The sequence below is a fragment of the Diadema setosum genome, chromosome 4, assembly GCF_964275005.1.
Source record: "Diadema setosum chromosome 4, eeDiaSeto1, whole genome shotgun sequence".
NCBI classification, from domain to species: Eukaryota; Metazoa; Echinodermata; class Echinoidea; order Diadematoida; family Diadematidae; genus Diadema; species Diadema setosum.
The window spans coordinates 31467476-31486543 of NC_092688.1; the positions used below are offsets into that span (position 1 = coordinate 31467476).

At 38.2% G+C, this 19068-nt stretch overlaps 1 protein-coding gene across 2 annotated transcripts in view; it reads right to left on the reverse strand.

Moving 5' to 3' along the window:
- The window catches only part of LOC140227133 (kinase suppressor of Ras 2-like), a 98386-nt gene extending 84488 nt beyond the window's left edge, over positions 1-13898 (reverse strand). For both annotated transcript variants that reach the window (XM_072307567.1, XM_072307566.1), the window contains exon 1: positions 13506-13898. In XM_072307567.1, coding sequence (XP_072163668.1) covers positions 13506-13634 — 129 coding nt within the window. In that variant the 5' untranslated portion in view covers positions 13635-13898. The remainder of the gene's footprint in view (positions 1-13505) is intronic.
- Positions 13899-19068: the final 5170 nt, after the last annotated feature.

Consider the following 19068-nt stretch of genomic DNA (forward strand, 5'->3'; position numbering starts at 1 on the left):
ACCACGTATGCCATATGGGACAAGGTATGTGTACAATCCAGAGTACCCAGCCCTGCTTTCAGTGTCCCAAACAGGGCATGCTGCATACATCACAATAAGTAACCCATTAAAAAAAAGAGACTAGGGCCACATAGACTCGATTCAAGGCTGTTTGGTTCTTTGTTTTTATGTAGATTCCATATATTGCAGTTTGACCTAGTTTTACTTTTATCTACAACTAGTACCAGCTGCAATGTATACTAGGACTAATAATATGCCGCCATCCCTTTCAGCTCACAAATAAACTATATACATGTACTGTATACTGCAGAGAAAAACAAACACATAATGTGACAAAACAAAGCTTGCTTGTATCAGATTTGACTGTGTCATAATGACACACATAGTACAGTTTATACATCACATATGAAACTACCATTCTACACACAATGGCAGACTCTGTCTGTACACATGTATTTTGTAATGTTTTACAAGGTGTACATGTACACTGTACATGTAGCTGCAGTACTTCACTCTACAACAGGCCCTGGAACAACAGCAGATATTGTCAGCTTTGTCATATTCCACCATGTTAATCTACTTAGGCTCATCAGCCCCTCCTCCCCCCCCCCCCATTTTTTTTTCACAAATGTATCTTCCATGAATTTCATGCCTTTACACTTAAAGCCATGACACCACTCAGCACATTGCATACAGTGTACTACAAATGTACATCTGAAAGCTAAAGCAGCGAAATAATTTGTTCAAATATATGGGCCAATGTACGTGTACACTGGTAAACAGCTTGTGGTCTTTGGCCACAGAATACATACGTACATAGGGCTACTTAAGTGCCTACCTACGTGTATGTAAACATAGCATACAGCTGTGGGCAATGACAGGGCATACTGGTATTGTAGTACTGTACTGGAGGGGCCTCAAAATATTATGTGTGCCTGCTTGAATGCTTGCAGCCTGCTTGCTATGATGGGAATGTTTACACCGCGAGGAGAGAACATAGTCTACAACTTTCCAGACTTTGATTGTACAGTATCTCATCACTACTGACAAACTGTAGTAGAATCAAAGGCAACACACACTGAGCGTAATATCTTTTCAGCTGTCTGATTACAGAAATTTCTTCCATTAATAACATACCCCTATGGAATACAGAACTTCAAGAACTCGTGTAGATGAGCTCATATAATAATGGAAAGTGTATCAGAATCATAGCCCCACATGCAACATTCAAAATCACATTATGCTGAATTCAGTTAAATTTCAAAGCACACATAAACTTTTTAAGATGTTCCTCTTTCGGATTGATTGAAAATGCTGACTGAATATCTGCTGATCTGGGTTAAAATCCATAATCATGTTTACAACGTATATCACATTAAATGCATATTTTTACCATTACCCTCCAGATGAATGCATTTGGCATTAGTATGTGTGAAAGCACTATATGTACGAAAGTGAACTTGATTTCTACAAATTTTTGTTGTTGTTGTTTTCTTTCAGCCTGAGAGAACATTCATTAATTCGAAATAAAATGCATTTCCCTTCAACATAATTATAAAAAAAAAAAAAAAAAATCACAACAGCCTTGATTTGAAGACAGCTCCCTCTGTATATTTCGAGAGACCAGGCCAAACTTTCAGCCTGACTGATATTAAACCGGTAGCAGGAAATGATCACAGCATATAGTGTAATACCAGCACTTGCCATCCTTGACGGGAATGGAATGGAATACCATAGAAAAGTGGATGAATACAGGAAACTGACTTCACACATTCAAATGAACATCCCTGCAACCTTCTATTCACTATTTCATAGCGAGTAATACAATGTAGGAATGGCTCATTCAAAATACATATGTATCCCCAGGTGCGACAACTATCACTTTTTCTTGGAATGCCCTCCGTCAGTAGAATAAGAATATATCATTACATTTTTATCATCATGTATGAATTCTTAATCTTTATCCAGCTATCAGATCTGCTATAGGTAGGCAGTGATTTGTACTGACTTCATATTATGGAGAGGTCATTACACAAACAAACATGGGTGAATCAACTGATACAGATCATGGCAATCACAGCATTCCCCCTGACAAAGTGCCTAGATAATGTACAAGTTGTAGGGCCTATACACTGTAGAAGAGCAGACCGTGGGTGCACTGCGGTATGCCTGAAAGAATGCAGAATTCCCAAGGTGTAGCTGAATCCACTTGTTAATGATATGAATATTGTAATATTCAGGTACATTGTACATGTTTGCACGTTTTGCCTCGTCTGCATTAATTATATCAGGAGCAATATTTGTCAGTTTTGAGGGGGGGTTTTTTGACAACAAAAGGAAAAGGAAAGGAAATTTTGAGAAGTATAGTGTATCACAAAATTTTGCAAGTACTTGTGCAATATACATAAAGGTACTGCACATATAAAGGCAAACATGATACAATGTGTATCTGTGGACAAAACCTGCTCTCCAAACAGGCATATTTGCAGTGACTCATGTAATGTCTTTCCAACCCACAAATCCCCTCTAGTGTTAACACTTTAGATTATAATTAGGGACACAATGAAATAATCACAAAATTATGATTTCAGAGTACCATTCCCAAAGAAACATAATTTCATAAATTGTACAAGGAACAAGCAAGTCTTGGCACACTGTACATGTAGGCCTATGTACCCAGGTATCTCCTTTATAAAACACTGAGATACAATGTGTACACGTATGCCACAAACACACCTGATATCCAAATTATCAAAATTATAGTGTAGGTTTGAAATTTTGATTGAGAACACACTGGATAACCAGAGTTGAAGTATATTTCAGGCTGTTGGCAGCTCATTTGGGTGCCCTTTTGGGGTGGCATCAGCATGACCAATAATTTAGAGGTGCTAGTATTCACTGGCACAGCCTTCCAAGGCCACAAGAAGTGGTGGTGTAATGTCGGCACATGATATACAGGCAGGCAGGTTGGAGTGTCTGTTTTTAGCCGTGACTCGTCCCTTAGTCACAGCCTGAACTGATACAGATATCACATCATATACTCGCTGACTTTGCCTACCATTATGAATTGCGTGCTAGGGGCACTGGCAGTCTTGCATTTCCCAGGGGCTACTGGCATACGAGTATAATACATCAAAGTTGGAGCTATACATGTAGCTACAGTGGCTACAGTGGTGCTACTGCCTGTACACAAACACACAGATACACACATACACACACGCAAGAGCACAGTTATATGGGCACATTGGGAGTTTTTAAATACCAACTCCGCAAGCCAGCAGCGCCACTCAAACCCACATGACCGTATTGCAATACCGCATACTGCATCGCCGAGTGTAAGCGACAGACATGAGCACAATACGAGGGCCTAATGCCTGATGTCATTGTGTTTTCTTGTGCGCACAGGGTGATTGCGTACAGAGGTAAACACTGGGCCGATTCATCGTGACTCACTGTATTTCACCTCGTTACTAGTCTATTCACATTCACTCTGGTAGGCTCAGCAACAGTGCCACCGCTTCTTTATTGGTCATTTACGTACATTGTAGTCTTTCACTTGGCATAATGTTGCCTGTCTCTCTATTCTATTCTATCCTTGGCTGCATTTTTCTTTCCCCCTCCATACCTACACACTAGAACCACAACTTGTTGACATACATGTATTCATGTACCTGACTTGATACATTTTCAAATTCAAGGCAATTTTGAGTAGGTACAGGACACCACATAATGCCACTGAAAATGTTTTTCATTTTCCCATTCAGTTTCAGCCACTCAATTCTTCTTATTGTATACAAGCGTCTAACCATTGACCACCTTGAAATGATATTTCTGCAAAGTGTATCAAAGGTTCAGATGAGGTCAGATACAATGCTTTGTATTCATGTCTCATTTTCTGCCAATGAAGTCTACAAGGCCATTGCAATTCTTCTGTTCATACCGGCTTATAAATGTTGATATCTTGCAATCTACAATGTACATGTACAATATGTTAGTTACCGGTACACTGTATGCTATTTTAGAGTACCATCATGTTCAGCTGCCCTGGATGAAGTTGGGAGTTCACACGCAAGTTTGACAATTAAACTGAAAGTACTGTGCTACCCTTCTCACCAGCAACCACTGCTTCAGCTACAAAAGTGATCTCAGATCAATACATGTTTGTGAGCTCTGCATAACTCGCATACCAATGCAATGAATATATCAAAATAGCACTAGCATGAGCGTTCATGTGCATTCTATTTGGGTTCTTGTTGACGTCTCCTGCCAGTCCTTTGTCAATGCTGACTGATAAACAGTCGAGGCTCACAAAGCCAACACTGGTCATGAATACAAGCCATCAATACGGCAAGATCATGACTATCGACCTTTACAACAGACCATTTCTGTAATGTACTGTATTACAATCTATGGATGTTTCTTTTTTTTTTTTCCCTACAGCCTCGTAAAGGAGCATTTTATTCACCTGTAGGTAGGAATTCACTTAGTTGTTGCAAGGTAGGGCAAGCCTCTGGCACGCTTTGTTGTTGTCAACCGGCAACTTTTGACAAAAAAAGCATGCATAAAATCTGACTAACAATGTTCACTGTATTGCAAGTAACACAACAAGCATGCCTAAAACCAAGGGGGTTTAAGAGATTGAGTTCTAACTGGCTGTAAACATTCAAACAGCTGTCAGTTTTCTATTGACGTCCAAAGAACTCCACAGGTGCATTTGTGCCTTTGATGATCGGGGTTCGATGCCACAGTCTTTCTGAGCAATCTGATGATTCATTTGGGACGCTAACATAATGTCAGCTATATTTTGCTTGTTTTTGTATTAAAGGAAATCAAATTTCACCTACACATGTATTTAAAGGCATAAGAAAAAGAAAGTAAATCCTGTCCAGGATTATGCCCAAAAGCGTAAATCTAAGTTGTATGTTGTGAAAATATTTGAAATTGTACTCTTAATGGAAAGCCTTTTTTTATCATCAATTTCCGATCATTTCCGACAAATGAAACCGATTGATATGGTATAATCTTCAAGTAAAGTTATTAATACATTTATATGTTAGATTAGTGTAAAGACATGTAAAGTCGAGTACGGTAATCTAAATTCTTATTTCATCAATTTTTGCACATTTTTTTTTTCACACATCCCTGTCTGTAACTTTATGTACCGCTCATGTTTTATAAGAAGGACAGCAAAAAGTAATTACCATCATACAGACATATCTTCCTCAGAGAGTGACAAGTCATGATGCAATGACACCTGAATCAACTGTCTTTTTATCTGTGGGTAGCTCCAGTTTAGAACATACTTCGAATATTTCTTAGTTGCGGCATTAAACATAGGATCAAAGAAAATAAAACTTTTATTACTCAATCTCTTGAACCTCCTTGCTAAAACTACAACTGTATGACTAGAAGTTTGTGTACCAAGACATCGGAATGTGATAAAGCAAGCAAATACAACAAGCATAAAGCTGAGTACAATTTCTGGAAATGCTTTGCATATCACTCATGAATCATCCATCCCCATATCAACTTAGTTCTCATTTCCAAGTGTGGCTGTTAATCTTGCACATTTTATTATCTTCATAGCCCTGAATGATGTTTGAGTGGTAATCTTTCAGTGGAGTGTACCCAACAGGTCATCACCACCGAGGATAAAGTATACTATATCATTTTCTTTCATTTTGGTTGCAAAACAGGACAGAACACATCATGTACTCATTTTCTCTTAATACTGTACACTTTATTGCTTCTTTAAAGGGACTGTACAGTACTGGTTGAGATGGGGAGTCATGTTTTGAACATTCCTATGTGAGATAATGAGAAACCTCTTATGAAATATGAAAGAGCATGTAATTTTAAGAAGGATTCAACGTTTATTTGATGAAAATAGGTTTTCAAATGGCTGAGATATCCAAAAAAGTTATAATAATAAAAGGTGACAGGCCACCCTTTTGTTAGGATCTCTTTGTTTCACATTGTTTTTGGATGTAGGTATATGCCATCTCAAAACCGATTTCCATCAAATAAACTTTTGATACCCCTTAGAATTGCATGTTCTTTGACATCTCATAGAGTGGTTTCTGAATACAATGTATCTCACAAAACGTTAAAAGCTAAATCCTCACCTCAATTAGAACTGTACACCCCCTTTAATGTGTATGTACATTGTGTGTGCACTGTACATGACCTAGCTATAAAACAAATAGCATCACATTTCAAGATAGGCTCAAGTCCATGGATGTTGAATCTCCAAACTGGTTAGACTACAATGTACATGTAGCTGTCCATCAAAATCATTGTTCCCTTCTTTTGTATACTATGTAGTCCATGGTTACCTAACAACATGCCTGTGATTTTATACAGAGACAATTAAGCTTTTGTCTGGTTAAATTCTAAAGACTATTTTGTACTTTGAAGTGTTTCATAAAACATTAGAGATTTATGATCGATTAGAACCCTCATACAAGCAACTCCCGATCTCCACCTCTACATCAATCATGCTCCACAAACTTTAAAGCCCATTATACACGGTTATAATAATTCTATTGAAACACATTTATGCTGTTTGTGAGGCGACATTCTCCCGATTTTCCCTTTTATTTGATGCACCATTCACATGCTCATTTTAGCTCATTTTAGCTCGCATTATGAGTTGAATAACTATATAAAAGTACAGTTGTATGTAGATAGTTTCTGTTTAATACAATGTAGTTGTAAACATCGGGTTAATGTACAGTATCATATTGTTGGTGTATGCGATACTGTATGCTAATACACTTGGTTATGAGTTAGTTCATTTGCACTCTGCGACATGTCTCTGGTGTACTTGTAATGTATTTAATGTTTATTTTGTTGAACCATCCAATGAACACAGAATTTCTATTGTGGACAATTAAAGTAAGCAATCATCATCAATCATAATATTTTCATATCTGGAGCACTGTTATTTAAATAGTTCACACTTAGACAATTTCTTTAATCTTTGTACATGTACCACTGTTTTCCTTTTATGACATCCCCCAGTTAAACAAAAAATTACAAAAATAGATTTTAATGCATGAAATTATTATGAAATGAAATATATACACAGCAGAATATTTCAGCCTACTGTGGCTAAACACATAAAACATAATTTTATTACCAACTATTCTGTATGAAAATGACTTAACGAGTGAGGTGTGCGACCATGTGACAAGCTCGGTGCAGGCGTGTATCAGCCAGCCCTTAGAGCACACAGGAAGGTGCTGGCTGGAGAGCTGATAATTGAGCCTGATTGGCAAGAGGAGGTTACTGCTCTCACTTCCTGGTTTGGTAGACATACAGGCTGAGCCCAGTTTAGTGCACAGTACGGGCATAATGCTGTGACACAGGCCACCCTTCCACCCAACCTACATTCTCCACTCAGGGGCACTGTTGAGTACACGGTACTGCATGCACAGCAGGGCAATATGAATGCCACCTGACAAACAGCTTACCCAACCCAACTACTCACAGCTCTAGATAAATTTCAGACGAATAATCATCAGTCTTTATCTTGATATCAATACAGAGTGACTCTCAGTGACAAGGTGGGGGGGGGGGGGTGAGAGGAGGGTGAAATACAGTCAACTGCAAATTATGGATTTTGCAAAAAATAGCCTTTTCATAGCCATCACTTTACTGTATACAGTCATCAGAAACTACACTGTACACCATTATTCATGTTAGGGATTAGGCCCTACATAAATATACAAAATGTAAGTCATTATTAACAACATCAAGTAAGATGAAATCTACAAGTAGGCCCTGTACTATATGTGTATCTGATACCTCAACCCATTATGTTGACAAAGATAACATTTCCCTGTTTCATCACTCTTTCCTCATTAGCCAGCCAAGTTAGCATTTGTGTCGGGGCATACATCAGTATCAGTATGTAGGACTACAGTGAATTCACAAACTCATATCTTTGGTCTCTCTGTGCAATTCTCCCTTTTGAAAGTCTTATTTCTATTTTCATTTTCTGTATAAGTTTAGACTTAGAAAGAAGAACACTACCACAAAAGTACATTATTCATTCCATGACACACTCTATACAAGAGGGAACACCTTTTCTTGAATGAAGTGTACAATAATAAGCAGAGATCTCAAATAACCCCCAAGCCCTTAATTTGAAGTTAGATACTGGTTCACCTCGGTAATTGTTTATGTAAAATGTATAATTGCTTTGAATGACAACCTGACTGCATGCCATCTACATGTACATAAAAGCTTATTTGTTTGGTTTTGTCATGGAAATCAAACTACTGTGGCTAATAAAAAGTCACTCATCACAATTACAACCTATCAATAATTGCAGTTACTGTGACAGTAGCTACTGTACATGTATGAAACAACCAGGTAACTACACTGTACTATCATCCTGTTTTTGCTGTAATGACTGCAATTATTGTCACTCAGAAAAAAAAAAAAAATGTAGACACCTGTAAATGCCATCTTGTGCAGTTGTGATAATTTGGTAATGTTATTCTGATGTTTTAACCTTCATGACATTATTTGTGGGGCAGGAGTTTTGTACAATGCATCAATTGGCATAAACCTTGCCCAAATATGATGCTTAGTGGTCCTGGCTCAATAAATAAGGACTGAAAAGTGGAGGCTTGCACTCTGTTTCAATCATTTGTGGTGCATGGAAACATTGTGATGTGAATCTCTCTGGGGTGAATCACACAGTTCTTTAAACATTGCATATTAGTAGATATCAGAAAAAAAACAACAACAACAAAACACATACACAATGGAGAAGTGTCTGATATTGACTCTTGACACACAGAATGTTCATGAAGATGTGCATTATTTACGTGTTCACCTGTCTTTGTTCATACTCACTGTATACTCCAGTACTGAAACTGTACATGTACAATAACGTCACCTTACAACTTACAGTGTACAACAGATGACTGCCATATTCTTGTGGCATACAAAGGCAAGTACTTACATGTAGTTTTCTAAGTTCCTATCTGTGAAATATCATACTAAAAAGATGTATACAGCATATTGCACATTGTATTCTGTAAATCAAAATGGCTCCAGCGTTTGAATACGGTAGGATAGTCTTGAGTTTGCACTCGGAACAAGGTACAATGTACGCCATTTATTGTGACTGTTTAGCAAGCTCGGTGAAGATGTGAAAGTTTGATAGCAGTGAAATAAGGGCAATGTCCTCTGTTTGTCACTAACCTCCCCCCCCCCCCCAACACACACAGACAAGGAAAAAAGCTCCCTTGCATTCTCCATACAGTAACATCAGTCTTACCAAAACCACTATTTCAGAGCATAAATAACATTAATGAAGCAATTGTCAATTCTCAAAAAAAGTTCAGTCATAGGGGTGGTGGCAGATTACATGAAATGAAATGAAGACTTGGTTTTGTATTACATTCTTGATTGTCAACACAAACTTCGCTGTCTGGGACCAGCTACAGTAAGTATTATGAGTGTGATTTACAGTTCAAACAAAATACAGACTGAAACCAATTCGGATGCCATGTTTATCTTTTTTCTTTCCCATCTATACACATAAATTACTATCTCGTTTAGAGTAAAAACAGTATTGTGAGAGAGAAGCCAGGCTTCAAATTTGATATAAGAACTTTTAACAAAGGGTCTGGAATGGAAGGAAATGCAGTGCGAAACAACTCATTTTTGTGTGTGCCACAGAGGGATAATGAGGAATTACAATTAATGTTACATGTATTCTTATATCACTAGTGGAGTAAACCTACAGAGAAGAAATAAAAGAATAAAGGGACTTTCTGTAGACTACATTGTACAGTTGGTTTGCCTTATAATGTGAACTCATCCAATCAAAATCTGGGAGAGAAAAACAGAACATACCAGAAATTAATGTTTACAGTATGCCAACCCAAGTTTAATCAATATCATACCTTGTCTTATCCTTATTGATATTGAATTCATAACTCTCGGTATTGACATACATTTGTACGCGTGTAATATGATGCACGTGCTTGTTCAACTGTTTTGACCTACAAAGTATTTTTCAACCAAAATAATGGTTTATGTGAATCTGCACCTACAGCTAACATGAAAGAAGTTCAACAATATCTTTTTTAGATTCAACCTTTTCATCAACTTGTAACTAAAATTATGAGGCTTTTGCAAATAAAAATAATGACTTGGTGAGAGAAGTTACAGTTCCAGTTAATGCTTACCGTAAATTATACTGCCAAGTTCACGAACTCTGAGACCTACATTTGTATGACCTGTTTTCAAGGTTACTCTTGCCTTATACAGACTTTATACAATGGAAACTTAGAAGCAACTATAAAACCCACTGCAGTAACAGACAATGAGCTCTCACGATTTCGGCTTGATGCCACAGTCTACCATTGTTTGTAACCAAATATTATAATACAGTACATGTACCTTTAATCACTACAGGATCCTGGTTTATGACACTGGATGAATCCAAGAAGAGAGGTCAATATTTATACATGATCATTTATTCTATGAAAATGAAAAAAGAAAAAGAAAATGAAGCAATGTCTATCAGCATACTATACTATAAGATACACTTGTAGATAGATTATTGTATCAAATGAAAGTTCAAGTCTAGATGTTCAAACTGAAGATGAAGAAAACAGTTTGCGAAAAGATTTTACACTGTATGGTGTAGCTTGAAGAGCTGGAAAATGTCTTTAAATGTAACAGATCTACAATAGTACAGTTCCTGATCGAAGACAATGAACTGTACTGTTCTACAATTACATGTACTTGATGGGCATACCACAAAATTCTGGTCTGAAAGACAACATGCTGACTTCAGCTTGGTTCCTTTTATATACAAATGTACAAGACTATCTGCAATGTATGAGTTTAATATGACAGGAATCAGCTGTTCTTATGACTTTTACGCCACATTCAGGTATTGCCTTTTCAACACTCACCATGCATTTCCTGCAGTAACATAAAAGAAGTATGCTGCCCATAACATTTTCACTTTGCATCTACCTTGCTGTGTTAGCCAACTGTCAAAAACTGACATTTTCTTGGCAATTTTCCCTCTTTCATTGTTCGAGGACTCTGAATTTCTATCCAACAATAATAATAACAATGACAATGATGCAAAAACACTAGAGACTACAATGTACAGTGTATGTAGTACCTTCACTGAAAGATCGCTGTGAATTTAAACTTGCTGAGAATCGGCATTTCAATGTTTATCAACACCATCATTTAATTGCAGTAGTCTCAACAAATCATACATTTGTAGTTTTTACTTGATTTTGAAAAGGACAAAGCTGTAGATTATTCATATACATACAAAGGCACACATCAATGCATGCATTGAAAATGTGAGTCAATTTACTTTTTAACTTTCATTTCTTGTCCATGTTTAAAACACTTCACCTGCTATGGCCATCTTGTACATATCCTCTACAAAACAGCAGCAACTAAAAAACACACAATTAAAGACAATTTATTCCTCCAGTGTAGATTCAAGATGACTGAAATACATGTAAAGGTCAAAGATCATGTGACACGTCTACTGAATGGAAGAAAACTTTGCAGACATTGTCCCTCCTCCGCTCCATATCCCTTGTCCATTTGAGTTGTACACAGCTGTGTGATGACAGTTTCAATGCATCAACTGCTACAATCTATACAAACTTACATTTTTATATACCGGTATGTACATTTTACTACAGAATGGAGCAAGTTTGTAAAAAAAAAAAAAAAATGTCAGTTTCCATACCGTACCAGTACCAGAGGAGCACTCGAAAGCTCCCACTGTACCATAGTACACTACTCTGTATACCGAGCCAAAAGTGGACCACTTCCTGATGTGCTCCAAAAGTTACCACAGTTGTACCCGAAGTTGGCATGAGAAGATTGTTAAGTTGTTTTTATTGTCACCGATTAACACACTGCCCTACATATCGACATACATACATGTACATTGTAAATCTCTGGACAGACCTCTGCCTGTCCAGAGATCAGGAGGTCTTGGGTTAGAATCCTGCCCGAGCATGTATGCTCGCGATTTTTATCATGGCTACTACTACTACTACGTGTGTAGGTCGGTAATCATTTATTTTGAGTTGATTCTCTTTGTTTGGGACACTTGGTAAGTAGCGAAAAAGTGCCAGGTGCCATATGACCCTGTTGCTACACGGTGTACACAAACGTGTGACCACCTCTCAAAATAACTCATGAGATAGGCCTACGCCATCTCCGCAGAGCGCATAAACACTCCAAATCAGGCATGATATGGTGCAGTAATAGTAGGCCAATGATTTGCTTTAGTTCGCTTTGGTTTCTTTTAAAGCTCGAACGGGGCCTCAATGCTGTAGGGTCTATAAAAGAAATACAAATGTAGTTTCTGCTCAAATTATAATGAAAAAAAAAAAAAAAAACCTACCGTCCGATATGATCAGGACATCTGTGACAAGATGAGAAAAAAGTGGGGAAATCATTCTGAAAAAATAATAAAGTGGTCCAGAAATATAAACTTGTGTGAAAAATGAGATTATTTTCTTGGTGATGCAGGGAGGAGTCATCATCTCCCTGGGTGACTGTGGTGTGTAATGTAGGACTCTAGGCATATACCGGTATTGCGTGCTGATGCGGCTGTGTCATGTCCCAATCCAGCTAATATATGGGCCATAGAGTACATACTACATGTACGTCATACAGCTACAGTCACATCACATCTGTGTAGCTGGATGGTGAAAGAATATGTGCTTAGGATCTATATGGCTGTACCTCAGAGAATTGACCGAAAGATCGGTCTGTATCTGTCCGTCGGGGAATGTTCCGCGGAGACTGCGTCTGGCTTCACGGATCCCAGGACAGCGTTAATGGCAAAATATAAAGGAGTCCTCCGGACAGACGGATCTTTCTGTCTACTCAGAGAAGAGCATGTATTTGTGACCTTTATAGGCATTCTACTGTCATAATATTCATTCAGGAGATCTTCAAATACTTTTTCACACATTTTTTGTTATTGTTTTTTTTTTGCACAGTAACTTCACATGAGCCAAATGGCAAAGTTTGCATATCAAGACTAAACCATCTAAATGATTGCAATTAACAATTGACTTCCATAAATCTAAACCTAATCCTTGTCAATGACAATACCAACACGGCACACGCTTCATCCTAATTCCTATCTAACCGAATAGACTTTCTACTACAATGTAGATGGTGGCAACATGCAAGCAACACACATCGGATCCGCAGCCTACCACTGGTAAAATGGGGTTCTCATGAGAGAAATTGGAAAGGTCATGAAAAGGTCCCGTGACAAGATCACACAAGCATACGGTATTTCTTGGCTTAATTACGTGCTCTTCTTGGATCCTGAAGATGCGTGAATACCTTGTCCATCTTGCATGACTTGGAACCATATTGTGCTGCCGACAAAAGTAAAATATCACAATTCACATAGCCTTTAAGAGACAACCAGACAAGTCAGATCATTTATAAGACACACACTGACTTACTTCGACTTGACTCATTTCACTCTGCGTGAGGTCGCTTGAAGGGAGTTTTCGTAGGCCATTCAAATAGTCGATTCGCCCATCTATGACGGACTGGATATCTTCCAGGGCCTTTAGGCACTCCGTAGACATTATAAATTCCTCAAAAGTGAGCGATTGGGCAGTAAGATATCCAATTAAGCCACATGTATGCCGATGGAGAAAACGAACATAGCAGAAGTCCAATGATTACACATCGCAAGCCATCATACCACTTTTATAGTCACTCCGAAGATAAAAAGGTGGCTGATGTCTTCACAGCCAGCAACATGTCATTCATAGGCTATGGATAGTCGATGCACCTTGCTACTTGCGCGAGCTGCTGGCTAGCTGGCTGCATGTAGATAATGGAGTGGTAGTAGCTGCGAGTACAGTATGTGGTTAGCGCAGTGTCGTGAAAAGATACGTTGCCAGTCAGAACCGCAGTACAGTGCAAGCGCTGTGCACCAAGCTCCCAAACTGCATTACCATCGCATCGCACACACAGTGCATCACCGTTTGTTCGCCAGTGTACGTCGTACGACGGCTCCTGCATGCACAGCGCCAGCTTGTAACGCAAGTAGTACAGTGTAAAGATCGAGACACAACGACTCATCGTCATGCGTGGGTGTCATCCCAAGTAACAAAAGTGTGAATCATTTGTACAGTACTACAGAGCGTATAAAAAAAAAGGTAATCCAACTTTGGAGGGCTACCATTTCATGACTAAAAGCTCTGGAGAGTGCAATCTTAGTTTTAAGGAAAGAAGAACTCTTCCTCTTTCCATTGATACCTAATTATGTTGACAAATGTCATACATGACTGAGCACTTAAACTTTAAATAAGACAACAGTGACAAATTGCACTTTACCAAGTTTGAGTGTCACACGAGGGAACAATGAATGTCTCTCTGAATGGATCAACACATATCTGTCAATGAAAGTTACAAAATAAAACAGGTCAGCCTGTATGAATGCAGATTTGTGTTTAGGGTTTGTATCTAGGGTTTCTTCTAACATTTTATTGGTCCATATAACCTTTAAGATGGCCACCTGCCCGATAATGAGGTCACTTCCACTAAAACCAAATACTGTACATGTATAACGTACAGTCCATTTTTCTCTGTTCATATTCAACACATAGCTCGCTGCAACAAACCATGTCTTGAATATGAAGAAAGAAAATGAATAACCGGTTAGCTTTTGTGGGAGTGACCAAGTAATCAACAACGGTGGCCATGTTGAAGGTTATGGACCATAAAAGGTTAGAAGAAACCCTATACACGAACCTGCAGTCATACAGGCTGGCCCGTTTTATTTTGTAACTTTCATTGACAGATATCATCCATTCAGAGAGACTGCATTCATTGTTCCCTCGTGTGACACTCAAACTTGCAAAAAGTGTAATTGTCATTGTTGTCTTTAAAGTTCATGTGCTCACTCATGCATGATATTTGTCACCACAATTAGTTATCAATGGAAAGAGGAAGAGTTCTTCTTTCCACACAATTAAATTTGCACTCTCCAGAGCTGACACTTACGAAATGGTAGCCCTGCAAAGTTGGATTACCTTTTTTTATACGCACTGTAGTACAATGTAGTACAGTAGTTTGAACACCAGCGCTGTGTAGTGTGTATGTGTGTAGCGTAGAAATGCCTGTCCTTATGGCGCGCCATTTGCCCAATAATTCCGAAACTTAGTTTATCGCCGATAAACTAAATCTTTTGCGTGCCGATAATCACTCTTTTGAAACACGTACTGATTGGGAACACTGATTTTAAAGACGATTTTGTCAGAACAGCATTTATTATTACAATACCAACGTTTATAAGACTTTTTCCCCGAGCATGTTGGGGCTCTCTCGGACCGTGCCATCGCGCAGCTCATTCTGCGCAGTTTGTTCGCAAAAGGTCAAACACGATATCGAACTGAGCTACTATGAGCTAGCTGAGTTGACGACTTTAATAGACTGTGCATGTGTCATTGTCCAGCCCCGACAGGGCGATAATTCAAGACATGTGTATTTTTATGATGTCCATTCAGCGATTAAAGGACAAGTTCACCTTCATAGACATGTGGGTTGAGTGAATGCAGCAATATTAGTTGAACACATCAGTGAGAGTTTGAGGAAAATCAGACAATCCCTTCGAAAGTTACGAATTTTTGAAGTTTCTGCTCACTAAAGGCTGGGTGAGAAGACTACTATAGCTTGTGATGTCACATGTGTACAACGATATAAAGAAAGAATAAAGAAAATTCAACATATTTTCACATTCTCGCACAACAAAAAGAACACTTGACTTCTCTCTTTCAGAAGGCAGGGGGAATAATACTACCCTTAACATATGTCAGTAACAAGTCGAAGAAAATAATGTGCACTTTATTCAAAAAGTAAAGTTTTGTGAAATTCTCTTTTTATTTTCTTTATATCGTTGTATGCATATGACATCATACACTGTAGTAGTCTTCTCATCCAGCAGTGACTGCGCAGATACTTTAAAAATTCATAACTTTTGAACGGATTATCCGATTTTCCCCAAACTTTCACTGATGTGTTTTACTAATATTGATGCATTCACTCAATCCACATGCATATGAAGGTGGACTTGTCCTTTAATGATGCCGGTCGTGATGGTGAATGACTCATACCCACTGCAGTATGCACGAGGACGACTGGACAGTGCATTGCATTGCATGTAATATCGCATATTGTGGCTTGCCGCTTTTGGCTGACCCGGAAGCACATTCTGCGTGAGACAAGTTTGAGATGACTGTTGCGTTAATAAGATTTTCAAAACACTGGTTGTAGAGAAACACTGTTTTCAAACACTGGTAATTTGTGTGTTTCAAAACACTGCTTAAAGAGATCATACAGTTTTGGTTGAGACCTAATTTCAGGTTTCTAACTTATTTTGGTGAGATAATGAGAAACCTCATATTATGAAATATGAAAGAGCATGTAATTCTATGAGGAATTCAATGTTTATTTGATAAAAATTGGTTTTGAAATGGCTGAGATATCCAACAAAGAGTGATTCTAATAAAGTATGGGACCCACACTTTATTATGATCGCTTTGTTTTACTTTGTTTTTGGATGTTTCAGTCATTCCAAACTTGATTTTCATCACACAAACTTTGAATTCCTTTTCAAATGGTATGCTCTGTACTGTATCATAAGTGTTTTCTTGGTATCTCACAAAAAGTTAAAAGCCCAATTCTCATCTCCACCAGTACTGTACCATCCCTTTAAATTTACAATAAATTAGTGTTTATAAGATTGTTTTTTTTTTCTTGCCAGAAACACTGTTTTGAAAAGTGCTGAGGTTTGAAACACTGTTTCTATCCAGAAAAAAAAAAGACCTTATAAATGCGGCCTTTATCAACCGATAAACTAAGTTTATCAATAAAGATTCAACATAATTCTGTAAAAAAGGACATATTTCACCTCCCGTAATTTGTTTATGAGACTGAACCAGTGAGGATTTACCGCATCCAACATTTCCATGTATAGGCCTACACAGACAAAGTGCACTTAAAATTGATTCCACATAGAATGTTTGGTGTTGCGACTATTCTCAAGTCTGCAAGTAGCTGAGCTCCATGTCCTGATCCTGCTAATTCCGTGCAAGCGCCCTCAGTCGGCAAAGCTGAAATAATCATGAATATCATTAAGCTTGTTTTTCAATAAACTCAGTTTTAAAGATAATAAAAAGTTTTGGTACCTCAAAAGTTTCCCTGAATTTCCGTGTTTCAGGTTAAAGTACCTTTCAAATAACTAACACTGTGAGACTTACTCGCCCCAAAGTGCTCTCATTTCTTAGTAATCATGCAATTAACTGCGACCAGCAGCCTCATACGCATAGCGACTAGCAGCCCCATACGCATAGCGTAATGGGGCTTCGCATTGTAGCATTCAGGATCATGACAGATTTAGTATCGCGGGCAAATATCAACTTAAAATCCAAAAAAATCTTCGATTTGAAGACTTACCAATTAAGTTGAAGTCTTGAAAACAGGCTTAGGGCAACGTTTGGTTCTTCCAATAGTCCCTTTCTGTTCAAATTGATGACTGAATGTGACTGTCGAGAGGACCTTGGGAGAGCTACATACACTGATTACTACGGCCACCGCATACGCACACATCACATGCGAACAAATTTCAAATCCACGAACGGATAAGATGTTTGTGTGCGCATGCGCTGGCTGTCAATTCAGTGTAGCTCTCCCAAGGTCCTCTCGACCGAGTCACATTCAGTCATCAATTCGAACAGAAAGGGACTATTGGCAAAACCAAACGTTGCCCGAAGCTGTTTTCAATACTTCAACTTAACTGGTAAGTCTTCAAATTGAAGAAATTTTTGGATTTTAAGTTGATATTTACCCGCGATACTACATCTGTCATGATCCTGTAAGCTACAATGCGTAGCCCCATTTAGCTATGCGTATGGGGCTGCTGGTCGCAGTTAGCTACTCAGTATGCGTATGGAGCTGCACGCTGCTGGTCGCAGTTATCATGCAATAATGGTTTCGTACAATACGTGTACTACCTCGCCGCCGTACGGCGGCGGCTCTGGTACGAAACCATTATTGCATGATTACTAAGACATGAGAGCACTTTGTGGCAAGTAAGTCTCACAGTGTTAGATACAATATGAAAGGTACTTTAACCTGAAACACAAACTAAGAGAAGGAAATTCAGAAAAACTTTTGAGGTTATACCAAAACTTTATATTATCTTTAATATCGAAACACCCTTTTTATCGAGCGAAATACTTAGTTTATCGATGAACTCGGTTCATCAGGCGAAAAACTAGGTTTATCAAGAAACTGCTTATCTAGTGAAAAACTATGTTAATCATGATGAATCTAGTTTTCCGCTCGATAAAAAGAGTTTTAAAAACTAAGTTTATCAAGCGAAAAACTAGATTTATCAAGAAACTCTGCTTGTTTAGCTAAAAACGTTAACTCTGTTTATCAAGCGAAAAGCTAAGTTAATCGTGATGAATCTAGTTTTTCGCTTGATAAACAGAGTTTCTCTCGAAAATCTAAGTTTATCGACTGATGAACAAAGTTTATCGGCGATAAACTCAGTTTTAGGAATTATTGAGCAGATGGCTTGCCATATACACGTTCACATCCTCCTCGTTCTGAAAAGCAATCTATTTGAGCGCGCGCTCTTGCTCTTTCAGGAAAGATGCATTACGAATCAGAGGCACTCGTAGAGATAAGTAGAACATACATATTTCGTTCGAGATTATTTTATTCACAAAATCCATACATCAACATGAATTTCATATATTTCCTAATATTTTCTGCTTTCAAATCTATTTTGATATAACCTAGAATGTACTTTACACACAACAAGAAGCTACAACATTTCATCAAGTTACCCCTCTTTAAAAATGGCTTCATCCGTCATACTAAAGATTCGCGCGAAGTTCATACCATGCATGTGTGTGTGTATATCCCGCAGCCCGTATCTCGCTGCTGCCCACCTGCAAGGTCTTGCAGACTCAACTATACCAACCTTCGGTCGGTACTACTACC